Here is a 14,896-nt window from a genome sequence, read left to right as displayed (position 1 = left end):
CAGAAACCACAGGCATGATTAATTTCACAAAGTTAAAGAAGATCATAAAAAGCTAAGTACTATGTCATACCAACAATGTTCTGTTTTTGCAGTAAATCCACCATAGGCAAGGAGCTCCCATAGCTTTTCCCGTACACACTTGCTCTTTGGAATTCCATTTTGTTCTCAGTAAGAGTCCCAGTTTTGTCAGAAAAAACATAACGTATTTGACCCAAATCCTCATTTATATTCAACGATCTGCACTGGAACCTTGAGTCAGAACTACTGTCATACATGTGATTGTCTTCAATCATGAAATATGACTGACCCAAACGAACCAACTCCATCGTTATATAAAGAGATATCGGAATCATAATCTGGAACACTATAATTGAACTCAGAAAGGAAAAAAAAGTCTCCATGGGGAGACCATAATATTTGTATCTTCTCAGATTATCCCTCCCAGTTGTAAAGTATCTCTTTCTGTAATAAGGCAAGGTATCTAGCTGATCCTTGTGGCGTAGGAGCCATAGGCCCATTCCAAAGGCCACAACCAGGCACATAATAAAGAGAAAGATAGATAACCAAAGGGTTTCTCTATTCATGTATCCTTCCAGTCTGCTTCTCTTGGAAGGGGAGGCTGCACTGTTCAACATTGCTTTCGTCTCCTGCCCTGCATACACCACAACACCAATTATCCAGTCTGTGTTCTTCAGCTGACAACCACGCAAGACTATATTGGATTGGCTGAGGGGAAACCTATGCCCATTTAACTCCATGTTAGCAGTGAACTCATATATATTCCTATTAGGCGGTTCACACCTGATAAGCCCCGAAATCATGCCCCCATCAGATACAGCTAAAGCCGTTTCCTGCCTGGCATACCTGGTCTTCAAATTAGACTCACCATCCAAATTCATAGTCTGGATGTAGGCAAGTCCACTAGGATCACTAGACCCTAACAAAACCATGTCACAAGGAATCGACTCATTAGCAAAAATCTTCACAACCTCACCGGCCTGTATCTTCTTCCAAATCTTCATCCGGAATTCACCAGACTGACACACCAGAGTCTCCCGGTTGTTCTCTTTCCTATCAGACCTATGTCTTCTCCAATCCTCATACCCATCTTTGATAGCCGTGACACAAAGCACAAACAGGAGCGGGAAAAGTGACACTGTTCTGCCAAACACTGCCAAAGGGGGAAGCTGGTTGAGAGCAGCAATGGCTAGGAAATACAAATAAGCAACGCGGTGGAACTGAATGAAGAGATTCTTGGGCAAGAAGGTTATGATTGTGTACTTGCTTGTTCGGATTTCATTCCCTGTAAACTCATACTTGTCATTAGTCCTCCTTGGGTCATTGATATAAATCAACCTCGGATTATCTTCATGTGACAGATTATCCTCATCAAACTGCAAACTTTTATGCTGGCTATGGCGAAATCGATGCTTGCTATGCGGCTTCTCTATTTCCAAAGCAGCCACATTGCCATTGCCATTGCCATTGCCATTGATGTGAATGTTGTTGTGATTATTACCATTGCTATGCCTCTCCATTGAACCCATAGATAAAATTCGCCGAATCCTCTCTTCTCTGGGGCATTCCAATGGAAACTGCTCAAAGAAAACCCTGGACTGAGACAACACCCCAATTGTGATTCCTTAAAAGGAGAACCACTATGATCTAGCTCAAGGGGTTTGATTTCGTCTCCGCCTTCGCCTTCCTCAATCTCAATCTGATCAAACTCGTCCTCGTTAACCTTATCCTGGTGCTGTTGTTCACCTAAGAGATTCCACTGAGCATCGTCGAAAACCGAAGAAGAAAATGAAGCATTGGGGCAGAGACAGCTTAAGGAGCTGATTTGTCGAGGCGAATTTGTTGTATCAGTAGTCATAAAAGATCACTAATAATAACAATAATCAAATTCTCCAAAACTCGTCTCGCCCCAATTCCCATCTCCGTCTCAAAAACTCAACCCCAAATTTCCATTTTTTTTCATTACCCCACTACACCTTTTCCACTCAGCTCTATAAACAAAAACCAAAAACAAAAAACAAACATACTTTCTTTTCAAAATTCTATAACAAAACTTGAACACAATGAATATGAATATGAATAACAATAGCAATGATAATGATAGCACACTTACAAGATCAATTTTTGGATCTCGCGTACGGAGGAAATCCTTAAGCAACTGCCAAAACTGCAAAAACAAAATTTATGAATCACTACCATATTTTATTTCTGTAACACATATCTGGCATCACAATTTCTTTTTTCTTTTTCTTTGTTTTGTTGCAAATCTCAAATCGCAATCGTAAAAAAAGTACCTGAAAAGAATGAAAGGTTTCAGATTGGAGGCTCAGAATTAGAGATCGAACGAATCAGATCAGAGACTTTCTCTGTGTGTGTGTTTTTTTTTTTTCAAATCAATGCAGCACTGAATACAAAAAAAAAAAAAAAAAAAAAAAGCGAAAATCGATCTGAGAGCGACCACAGATCGGAAATCTAGCCCCTGATTTCTCAATGAACCAGGAAAAAAACCTAGGGCTCGATATATAATAAAATTAAATAAAAATGAGGCTGTAATTACAAATTCCTTGTTTCTTTTTTTTTTTTTTTTTTGGTTTGAAACGAAGGAGATCTAACACGAAAGGGATGGGAAGAGAGAGAGAGAGAAAGAGAGCACGAAAATCGAGAAAATCGCAGAGAGAAAATAAGAGAGAGAGAGAGAGAGAGATGAGAGGTAAAGCACGAATCTTGGGTGGTGGCTTAGGCTGATCTCACTCACTGACCTCCTCTTCTCTCTCGTCTCGTCTCGTCCTTTTTTTCCTTTCCTGCCACAGCCCTCTCTTTACTGTTTTTCTATTTGGGTGGGTGTGGCTCTGGCTGAGGCTGAGGCTGAGTCCATTTCTATTTCTTTTTTTTTCTTTTTTTTTAATTATTATTTACTTTGCTTGTTTAAAATTAAAGAAAGAGTTTAAAATATAAGGGTAGTTTGGTAGGACATTTCAAACTTTTAAAAAATATCATATGCTTTTTTATACACTTTTTTATTTAAATATATTTTAAAAAATTACAAATAATGTTATTCAAACTCCTCTAACAAATAGGTTCAAAACTATACAAATTTTTACCACCTCTTATCAATGATAAAAAGTTATTGGTTAACCACTTATAATTTGACCTGTCGATATTGTGACAAAAAAATTATGGACTAATTTGTAATTCTGTTTATTAATTTATTTGCAAAAAAGGCTATATTATAGGTTTTGGTAAATTTTAATGGAAGGATTTTGTGGGATTGCACTGTAATTATGCGTATTTAATATTTTTTTTTTTACTTCCTAGATTTTCTCAATGAAACTTAAAAGGGCGATAATCTCAAGATCTATGATGCTCGGACATGGTATTAGATTCTATTCTGTTCTAGAAATATTCACCTCTATGAACTGTTTTATTTCCTGTTTTTCTACCATATGATAAACTTTGTTCAATAGAACAAGTAAATCCGCTGCATATTCTTGCGCCCCTTGTCTAATTGTGGGGCATTAAAGAGTTGATTTTTTTTTTTTTTTTCATATTCTACTCTATTTTTATATGTACACAATCATCTTGTTGCTCAACAATATATGCTGTCAACATCGTGTGAATTGAATTGAATAGAATAGTACCTCTCATGCCTCATTGCTGAACAATATATGCGATCATCATCGTGTGAGTTGAGTTGAATAGTACCTCTCATGCTTTAAATGCATGGAAAACAATGGCCTTGAGTCAAGTCTAGAGGGAAGGGATAGTGCATGGAAACGCAGCAACCTCAAGTTGAGTCTAGAGGGGAGGAATAAGGTATTTATGTAAGGATATTTTTAACTACTTTAAATTAAAAAAATTAAAAGAAAAAACAATACATAATGCATATGGTTAGCCAATAATGAAGAGCCTTGAAGTTTAATTAATATTTTTTGTTGTTTCTAAAAAAAACATTTAAGATTTAAATTTGTTCACCCTATTTATATAATTAATAATAATAATAATACCTATGTGAGCTTTTTATGAAATTTTAAACGTAAGACCTCAATGGATTGGCCGGGGAAGAAGGGAAAAAAATTAATTATAACAAGAAAAAATATATATATATATATATATTTTTAAAAAAAAGTATGACCAATTGATCATACCATTCATCTTAATATTAACTTATTTTAATAGTTTTGTAGGATTTGAAGCATGTGTATTTATTATTTTTTTATGAACATGCGTGTATTTATATTTATTATTAGTCAAGCTTAAAAGCTATTATCAAAAGTAGTCTAGATACGATAGCTATATTATGGTGCCACTTGCTAATTGTGGGGGCATTAAAGAGTTGATTTTTTTTTTCATATTCTATTCTATTTTTTATATATACACAATTATCCTCATTGCTCAATAATATATGCGGTCATTGTCATGTGAATTGAATTGGATAGTACCTCTCATGCCTCATTGCTCAACAATATATGCAATCACCATCATGTGAGTTGAGCTTAATAGTACCTCTCATGCCTTAAGTGCATGGAAACACAACGGCCTTGAGTCAAGTCCAGAGGAAAGGGATAGTGCATGGAAACACAACAGCCTTGAGTTGAGTCTAGAGGGGAGGAATAAGGTATTTATATAAGGATATTTTTAACTACTTTAAATTTAAAAAATTAAAAGAAAAAACAATACATAATACATATGGCCAGCCAATAATGAAGAGTCTTGTAGTTTAATTAGTATTTTTTTGCTGTTTCTAAACATTTAAGCTCTAAAATTTTTCACCCTATTTATATAATTAAAAATAATAATAATACATATGTGAACTTGTTATGTAATTTTAAATGTAAGACCTCAATCAATTGGTCGGGGAAGAAGGGAAAAAAATTAATTATAACAAGAAAATAGTTTTTTTTAATAAAAAAAATGTATGACCAATTGATCATACAATTCTTCTTAATATTGACTTATTTTAATAGTTTTGTAGGATTTGAAGCATGCGTTTATTTATTTATTTATTTTTTGATGAACATGCATATATTTATATTTATTATTAGTCAAGCTTAAGAGTTATCATCAATAACGGACGTCATAGGTTGAAACTCTCAAAAAAAAATTATTAGTCAAGCTTGTTTTTATATTTTTCCCTCAATTTTTTTTATTTATTTAGTATTGTGCAGCTAACTATTGCTTATATGGTGTTTTTGTCTTGTATTTCAATAGAATGATGATTAGTCATGAAAAATAAGAAGGAATAACGACTTATATTAACAATTATATATCACCATATAAATAAAATTATAAACAAAATTTACTTGTAAGATTTAGTTTAGTGGGTACAACTAATCTCAAAGGAACCTCAATCGATTGGTGGGAGAAGAAGGGAAAAAAATTAATTATAACAAGAAAATAGTTTTTTTAATTAAAAAAAAAAATATGACCAATCGATCATACAATTCTTCTTAATATTGACTTATTTTAATAGTTTTGTAGGATTTGAAGCATGCGTTTATTTATTATTTTTTGATGAACATGCATGTATTTATATTTATTATTAGTCAAGCTTAAGAGTTATCATCAATTACGGACGTCATAGGTTGAAACTCTCTAAAAAAAAAATTATTAGTCAAGCTTGTTTTTATATTTTTCCCTCAAATTTTATTTATTTATTTAGTATTGTACACCTAACTAATGCTTATATGGTGTTTTTGTCTTGTATTTCAATAGAATGATGATTAGTCATGAAAAATAAGAAGGAATAACGACTTATATTAACAATTATATATCACCATATAAATACAATTATCAACAAAATTTACTTGTAAGATTTGTTTAGTGGGTACAACTAATCTCAAAGGAACCTCAATCGATTGGCCGGGGAAGAAGGGAAAAAAAATTATAACAAGAAAATAGTTTTTTTAATTAAAAAAAAAAAAGGTATGACCAATTGATCATACCATTCTTCTTAATATTGACTTATTTTAATAGTTTTGTAAGATTTGAAGCATGCGTTTTTTTATTATTTTTTGATGAACATGCATGCATTTATATTTATTATTAGTCAAGCTTAAGAGCTATCATCAAGAACGGACGTCATAAGTTGAAACTCACTAAAAAAACAAAATTTTATTAATCAAGCTTGTTTTTAAATTTTTCCCTCAAAATTTTATTTATTTATTTATTTTGTATTGTACAGTTAACTGATGCTTATATGGTGTTTTTGTCTTGTATTTCAATAGAATGACGATTAGTAATGAAAAATAAGAAGGAATAACGACTTATATTAACAATTATATATCACCATAGAAATAAATTATCAACAAAATTTACTTGTAAGATTTGTTTAGTGGGTACAACTAATCTTAAAGGAAAATCATGACTTAAAAATAAATGATAGAGTTTGAACTAAATCATCTTAGAAAATCATTTTATAAAGGATTCTATTAAAAAAAAGTCATTTTATAAAGCTAATCTATATTTAGTAAAATAGAGAATGTCTAGGTACATGTACATCAAATACAAACTGTGGGGCCAGGAAATCGTACAGCCACGGCCCACTCCAGGCCTGGCCCAAATGGTCAAGTCCGAGGAAGAATGGCTACCCAAGGCCAATTTGGGGAGAAAATTCTTCTTTGGGTCCACGCCGAGGATCCCCTCGTCCTCGGCGTACTAAGGACAACAGTAGGGGAGGGTGGACAGACCCAAAGTAAGTTGTCACCTCAACACTTAATACGTTCACCAAACCCTTCTGGCCGCATTAATGGGGATGCAACCCCCGGGCAGGGTTACATTGATCAGGGTGAACCACTTGAACGCGGATACGACCTCTGATGGGACAGGCAGCCAGAGGAGAGGCCAATGAACGATCAACAGAAGGAGGAAGAGAGTAATGTATAAGAGAGACAAGCATAATGTAATGAATGGGGGGGGTTTTTTTTTTTTTTAGAGAGTGAAAGGAGGAAAAAGTCCTTCTCGGCCCATGGCCGAGGAGCATCCCCTAGTTGTAAATTGTTCCAAGTATTTTATTCAATAAAAGGAAAAGATGTTCTCGCTTCTAAGACGCCGGTCAGCGCCTAAACCTTCAACCCACTCTCTACAAATTCATTGTTCTGGGTTCGTTGAGCCTATGACCAATCTCTTTTGGGCTTAGGCTACAAAAACCGACCCTATACAAACTAATATTCTTTCTCCAAAAAAAAATAATAATACAAACTAATATTTTGCCAAATATTTCTCCTCCCTTTTTCGGTGTTAATTAGAAGCTTCCTGCTTTATCCTCATAAATACCTTATACATGATACGTGAAATTTAAGGCTCTTTTTTAATAATAAAAAAAAAAAAGGAATTTAAGTTATTATTTACTACAATTGACATTTATTAAGTGTTCTTTTTTTTTTTTTTTTTGAGAAGTAAATTTATTAAGTGTATTGTATACACAATATTTGTTTAGATTTTTTTTTCCACAATTTTTTATATAACCTCTTGTGATTGGAGTTTAAGTTGTAAACAAATCAAGTCGAGTAGATTCAAGCCATATATTAAACAATATCCCACACAATAATTTGTCAACATTAACTACTTAATCTCTTGTATGGTATTGATCGCGCACACACACACCAAACAATCACTATTTATTTTTTAACACCAAAATTAAAATTGAAAATTAGATTATAACTTAATTTATATAACCATGCACCGGCTTATCCAAACTAAAGTAATTCTTATTTTTAAGACAATAATAAATTTTCATATCATTTAGTTAGATTTTATACTTGAACCATAATATTTGATTTTCTATGTGTTTGGCATCGAATTATCAATTGACTTTTTTATTTATTTCATATACTATTCGTGGATCTTACATTTACATTGTTTTTGTCTCAAATTTATTTCGAATAATATAACTTTTAACTTTTTGAAATAAACCTGCTTTTAATATTTTGCTCGACCTATACAAATAAACACATTGTATATGAAATTAACATTAGAATGGTTAGTTCATTGCATTAGAATGGTTAATTCATTATATCAATCTTAATCCAATCCAATTTGAGTAAATTTATTTAATTATTATTTAAATATAAGAAAACTATCAGCCAATATGGTACAAGTGCAAATCCCAAGAAAACAGAGACCTGTACTTCAAAAAAAAAAAAAATTTAAAAATCCTCATACAAATTTTTTTTTTTCCCTAATGAAAATCCGTGTTGCAGTAGGTTCAGAAAAATTTAGTGCAACTTTGGAGTGCTATTCCCAAAACTGAACCATAGAGTACGAAAGGTACGGAAGAGCTAGCGGCTAATGTAGCTTTCATCTTCACCATATAAGGGCCACTGTTTTCCCTTGCCTTGCCCGTGCGTTGCTTTGCGTTTCGTGACGATTAATCAAACTCACTATCATGTAGGAGTCACTAGTCAGACAACGAGACCAGTTGATCATACGGATCAATGTATAAGTTGTCACTTTCCTTTTACGCTGTATTCACGACATTGGTCATTTCCCAAAACACCCTCTAAACGCAGCACAGTAACATGTTACTTTATTTACTATGTTGCAGTTGAAAAAGTCTCTGTTGTGTTGTGTTTGTGTCTTTGTGTTCTAAAATGCTTGCTGATCCAGATCCTTTTCTTATAGCCGTCGATTTTTTTTTGCATGAAAAGATCGGATGGAGCCAGATCATGCCGTTGAGGATGTGAAGAAAGTGAGGACCTAGCCTATTTTGGAGTCTTTCTAGCTTTATTTACATGTGAGCCATCCTAGGACTACGGCATTTTACACCATTGTTGCTAAGGAATGGAGACGTAGACCCGTATAGTCCCACATTTTTTAATTTTTTTTTTTTAAGTTAAAAAAAAGTTTAAGTGAGGGAGGCTATTTAGCAAAGAAGTCTTTATATTGAACTTATAAATCACTTTACTATGGAGGACGGTTGTCAATAAGACTCGATCTTAGACTTTTTGGTCGAAGCGTTCAAGTTTTACCAATTAAATCAATTTCGTTGTCTCTTTTTTTAATAATTCACAATTTAACATATGACAAATTATGACAAAAATAAATTCAGTTAATATGTGCCCTAATCATCTATTTTCAAATAAATTTTATAAAAAACTGTCAAAAATGTGATAATTTTTTATTTTTTATAAAAGATTTTTTTAAATAAAGTACTATATTAGGAAAATCCCTTTACATATACTAAAGAAGAAAATTTGCAGCTTTTGTGGTTGCAGATTTTGCTGGGCTGTTTACTCAAACTCAAACACAGAGAATCCTCTACTCTCTCTCCTGAAAAAGTACGTGTTCTGCATGATTTTTCAAGTTTCAAGTTCCTGTCGTTTTAATTGGACCACAAATTGTTGGCTTGCCCGACATGCCGACATGTCCTAATGGCCTTATCTTATATGATGGATTGAAGAAAAAAAAAATAGTAAAACAGTTTTTTTTTTCTTTTTCTTTTTTCAATTCTCAAAAAATGAAAAAAGTTTTTTTTCCCACGTGATTTCTACTATTATCTCTCTTCCGTCTCATATTTTTTCACGACCGTTAAATATTCTTGGTTCACATCGTGAGCAGGAGATAACTTTTTTTCATTTTGTTCCTCCCAAATGTTTCATGTGATTCATTACATTTCTTTTGCTGAACCAAAAAAATTATTATTATTATTATTATTATTATATAAAAGTGTCTCACAACCCACTAAAAAGTCTTTTAAGGAGTTCTTAGAGTATTTGTAGCAAATTTTCTAAATTTTTATATTGTCTGGTGAATGAATAGTTATATTTATCTTTTATCTACCTACTTTTTAAATATATTTTTTGACAGATTTTTTATTTTTTCTCTATTTTATTTAAATATTAGTTGATATAATAGTGTGAGAGAAAAAAGAAATCAAGAAGAAAGAGAAAGAATTGGTATAATAGTAATTGTTGTAATTTTTTAATAAAAAAATTCAATTGCTAATATACAGTAGCAAAAAATAATTTGTGATTTAAAGAAATCATCAGAGAACATTTTTTTTTTGTTTCATTCTCTATTTTAGAGATTATTTTGTTTTTACATGTGCTGTTGGAGATGCTCTTAACACAAATTTGAAACTTTTAGGAAAAATAAAACTACAATTCATTGTTCATACTTCCTAAATCAAGAACTTTAAAGCAATTTGCCAAACACTCAAACCACTCAAAAAGCTCTTTAGATAGAACTCTATATTGCAAAGGCTTCTACTACTAAGAACATGTTTGGTAGTGTTAAGATTCTTAGAGATCTTTGTAAAATTTGTAAAACATTTGGCAAATTCAATAAGAGCTTTAAGGGGACCCTTTAGAGCTTTAAGGTAATAAAAGTTGAATTCTAGAGCTTTTAGGGGGGTGGGGGCTATTCAATGGAATTCGTTATATATAAATTCAGAACTTTAAGCTCTAAGGTTATTAGGAAATTTGCAACTTTAACTTTTTAACTTTTACAATGTAATTCGTTATATATATATATATATGGATTATGTCAATGAATACTCTTAAAGTATTTGTTAATGAACTTTTTAAGAAAAGTTTTTTTTGTTGTTGTTGTTGTTGTTGTTGTTGATATAAAATATAAATTCTACTCTATCCTAATTTAAGTGTATATGTATGTGAAACTCTTTCTTAAATACTTGGACTTTGACCCTTGCTCTCGTACCTCACAAGTACTTATACTTTTTGTGAAATGACCGTTGCACCAAGAAAAATTTTAATACCATTTCCATGAGAAATATAAAAGTTGTCACAAAAGTCAATTACTTTTTTATTTTCCAATCAAAAATTTCTGAAAATAATTAATTAACAAATACTCTTAGAACATTACTTAACATTTCTATATATATATATATATATATAATATAAAAGCAACAATAATGCATTGAGTAAGTGAAAGGGCGGTAGCCCATGTTCAAATCAGCCATGATTCGATATACTTTCCCGTTAATGCTTTACTTCTAAAGTTCTACTTTATACGGGCACTAAAACTTTATAGTTAAATTATACTTCTTATAACAACGCCAGAAAAATTAAAAGTGACAAATTTGTTGTTGCAAGTACTTTAAATCTTATTCTAAAATTTTAATTTACAGACTTTTGTAAATTCAATGAACCACCCGTCAATTGTCAAGGTAAATCCAACACCATATATTTCATATATATATATATATATAGAAAGATGAACAAATAAAGTATATCGAATCATGGCTGATTTGAACCAGATTATTATAATTCTAATTATGGAAATCTCATACGTATACACAAAACCCTCGTGAAACTAGTGTGGAATTAATTTAAGCCTGATGGCTATAATGGGTCCAAAGAGTAGTGATTTAAGCTTCATGGACTAGTATCACCATAAGCTATAGCTTGCCTATCACAATGTATCACAGGAAAATTAGAAAGATGAATGATTGAAGCAAAGCTTAAACTTATGTGAGATAGTAAAGGTATATCTCAACTAAGACTATTAGTTGTGAATTTTATTTAGTTCAACTAATAAAATTTATTTTTGTCAAATAAAATATATAAGTTTTGAACCTTATTTACATTATAAAAAAAAAATTCAATTAGTGTTTCGAACCTTTGGTATGACAAAAAGCCGTGGTTATCGAGTAGACTTTTGTATACTGCAATTCTATGGTACGCGTCCAAAAACAAAAACAAAAACAAAAACAAAAACAAAAACAAAAAAACCAGAAAAACAAAAAACAAAAAAGACAAAAACAAAGACTCTTTCTTGGCCATGCGTTCATCATTTCGATTTCAAATGGCCTACTCTTATCATCATTGTATGCAATGCAACAGTCCTTGCGACTTTGTAGCACCACTTTTTGAAAAGCAGGGTTGAAATTTAGCCAAGAGGAGCGCCGAATGGTCTCGAAATTGGAGCTCAATCTATTACAAAATAGTGACAATACAAGCTGATAAACAATGAAATATTATATTCTTACTTTTTTTTTTCTTTCTAAAGTTTCTTCAAATTCTACAACGAGGGAAATGATCATTTTCCAAGTAAAAGTGAACAGTAAAAGAAATCATTAAAAAAATTAATAATAAAAAAAAACAGAGAAACTTTCATTTCTCTGTTATAATTGCCGACGAAGCTGAACCTGGACTCTGTATTATGCTTTCATCGCCAAATTCTGATTCCTCTCTATCCTCCACAGTCATTTCCTGAACAATTAATTAAATTTTACAAAAAATATCAATCAGTTTAAACTTTATACAATAACAAATCTTCAAGATTAAAATTGAATCCGAATTAGTTCTTAAGGTTTGACTATTATCAATTTAATCCCCCACTTTGTCAAAACGAGTAAATGGGGTATTATGTTCAAATCAATTAACAAATGAAGCCATTTAAACATTTTTTTTTTAAAGTTTCTTAAATAAATAATACTTGTCAATGCAGCCATTTAAACATTAAATTTTGACAAATTTACTGATGAATTATATTTTATTTTATATTCTTTATACTTGTAAAATTATCAAAAAATTAAAAAAATTAATAATTATGTCATCAATCAATCATTAAAATTGTAAACTAAAATTATGTATAAAAAATAAGTTTATAAATTATATAGTAAATAAAATTCAATTAATAAAAAATTTGATATATGTATTAAGATGGTAAAAAACATGAAATTCAACCATTAAAATTTTAAAATACCGTAAAAATATTAATTTATTTTAAAGGAATTTATAATTTTATAGCTTTAGGCCATTAAGTACACATTTCATTAATGTTTTGAGTTAAAATTTTAATATAACAAATAAAAAAAAGTTAATTTTAAAATTGAATTTGGCATGAAAACAAAAAAAAAAAAACATACCGAATTTGGAGGTGATTGCCTTTCACTACTCTTCTTTACTTGTTCCTTCTCTCTTAGAGATCGAATCGTAGAAACTCTCTGAAAACAAAATATCTCAAAAATTAAACTAATTCAAAAAAAAAAAAAAAAAAAAAAAAAAAAAAAACAAACAAACAAAAACAAAGAAATCAAAATTTGAATATTGAGTGGTTACCACAGATTGAGATTGGAGTTGCTTCAATCTGTACAATCTATCGAGCTCGATTTCGAGGCTCTTCTGAATCTCTCCTCTCTCTTCGACCTCCTTCATCTTCATCTCCAACATCAAGTCCCTCTCTCTCAGCATCTTCTCCGTTCTCTCTCTGTCCGACCTCAGCCTCTCCATCTTCTTCCTGATCGCGCTCAGCTCCTCCGCCAGCGACGCGTCCAGAGATTCGATCTGAGTCGGACGGTGGAGGGTGTTCTCTTTGTTTGACTGGTCGGCGATGAAGATCTCGATCTGAGTTTGCTTTGCTGGCTTGGTGTGTGAAGAGGAGTCGGTGACATGGTTCGCCGGAGAGTTCAGCTGCTGGAGAGGTGTTCTGCCGGACTTTGGCCGGAGTTTATGGTCTCCGGTGACGGGGAACCGAGGCGTTGGCATTGGTGAACGGTGAATGAATGGGTGACGTTTGTTTGTGGTTTGTGTGTTTCTTTGGGAGATGTGAATGTGAATGTCAGATTATTAAAAGAGGGGATAAGATTTGAATTTGAAAGTAGGAGGCGCTAATCTAACGGCTACTTAATCATTTTCAAAAGGTTGAGATTTGGATGGACAGAGACCAGGGTTAAATAAATAAATAATTCTCTTACCAACTACCAGTCTCTACGCTCCGGATCTATGATTAATTGATGATTAGTTTGTTGATTAACACTATCAAACCAACATTTTAATGAAGTCTTATGGATCCCACTTTAGATTTATACTAATAGATTTTCAACGCAATGGATTCAAGTAGTCTGGTTTTCTTCCTTAATGGCTTGTTTGGAAGTTTAGAGAGGGAGGAGAGTAGAGGGGAGTAGAGGGAAGGGGAGTAATGGGGAGGAGAGTAGAGGAGAATGATTCACCTCCACCTTATTTGAATGTTTTTAAAATTAGTAAGGGAGAAGGGAGTAATTAGCCCTTCTCCTTGTGTAATTTTGTTAATATAATAAAGATAAATTAGGTAATTTACTTGGTCAATAGTTTATGTACTCTACTCCCCCTCCAAATCTCTCCAATTTGGGGGAATTAAAATTGGGGCCTAGAGGGAGTCCAAACCCCTCCAAACTCCTCCAAACCCCTCCCCCTCATTCTTTAAAAAACTTCCAAACAAGGTAATTACATTACTCTCCCTCCCTCTACTCTACTCCCCTTCCTTTTTTAAACATCCAAACATGCCATAAAAGTTCCCATGACTTTTGAGTAGAGTTGTGGTGTGCTTCTGTATTAATTTTTTTTTCTCTCCCTCCCTTGTGTGTGTGTTTCTTAAAAAAAAAAAAAAGATAATTGTCCCATATTACTTAAGAGAGTGTATTGTGTGTAGTATAGCTTGTCTTACTCTCCCTTAAAAGTTACCATGGCTTTTGAGTGGAGTTGTGATGTGTTTTTGTGTTAAAACTCCTTTCTCTCTCCCTTCTGTGTGTGTTTCTCAAAAAAAAAAAAATGCCTGGTTTTCCAGGCCTGTTCCTCAAAAAAAAAAAAAAAAAAATCAAGTTTATTATCAAACTAAATTATTGGTTTAATTTTTTTTTTTTATTGAGCATGTTTAAACATATTCACAAATTACTTAATTTTTTTTTTCCTACTAAACTTAGTAATGTAAACTTATAACCAGGTTTGGTCATTAAAGTGGTTGAATGTATGTTGGAATTGGCTATATAAAATGTGGTTAGTATGTTAATTTGTCAACCATGGAATCAATATTTAGCATGCCCCATGCCATTGGTTTTTTTTTTTTTTTTAAATCCTTATTCTATTTAATTTATTACATTTTCCTTTAATTTTTTTCTATGAAACATTTTTTTTAATTAATCATTGATGCAAAGCTATAA

At 31.9% G+C, this 14,896-nt stretch overlaps 2 protein-coding genes across 2 annotated transcripts in view; both read right to left on the bottom strand.

Annotated features, from left to right (window-relative positions):
• LOC112034722 (phospholipid-transporting ATPase 1) overlaps positions 1-2,898 on the bottom strand; it is a gene marked incomplete in the record, with an annotated part of 8,226 nt that extends 5,328 nt beyond the window's left edge. Inside the window, 3 exon segments of the mRNA XM_065777147.1 lie at positions 71-2,009; positions 2,132-2,185; positions 2,313-2,898. Coding sequence (XP_065633219.1) covers positions 71-1,547 — 1,477 coding nt within the window.
• An 8,988-nt stretch (positions 2,899-11,886) lies between these two features.
• Positions 11,887-13,620, bottom strand: LOC112034720 (uncharacterized). The gene is made up of 3 exons (XM_024067538.2): positions 13,041-13,620; positions 12,848-12,925; positions 11,887-12,188 (listed from the first exon to the last, which is right to left on the bottom strand). Exons 1-3 carry the CDS (start codon positions 13,464-13,466, stop codon positions 12,090-12,092), a joined length of 603 nt encoding a protein of 200 aa, XP_023923306.2. The 5' UTR covers positions 13,467-13,620; the 3' UTR covers positions 11,887-12,089.
• Between the last annotated feature and the right edge of the window lie 1,276 nt (positions 13,621-14,896).

The sequence above is a fragment of the Quercus suber genome, unplaced genomic scaffold (genome assembly GCF_002906115.3).
Source record: "Quercus suber isolate HL8 unplaced genomic scaffold, Cork oak 2.0 scaffold_149, whole genome shotgun sequence".
NCBI classification, from domain to species: Eukaryota; Viridiplantae; Streptophyta; class Magnoliopsida; order Fagales; family Fagaceae; genus Quercus; species Quercus suber.
Note: the sequence above shows the minus strand (reverse complement) of the source record. Positions and strands in the feature narration are given on the sequence as shown.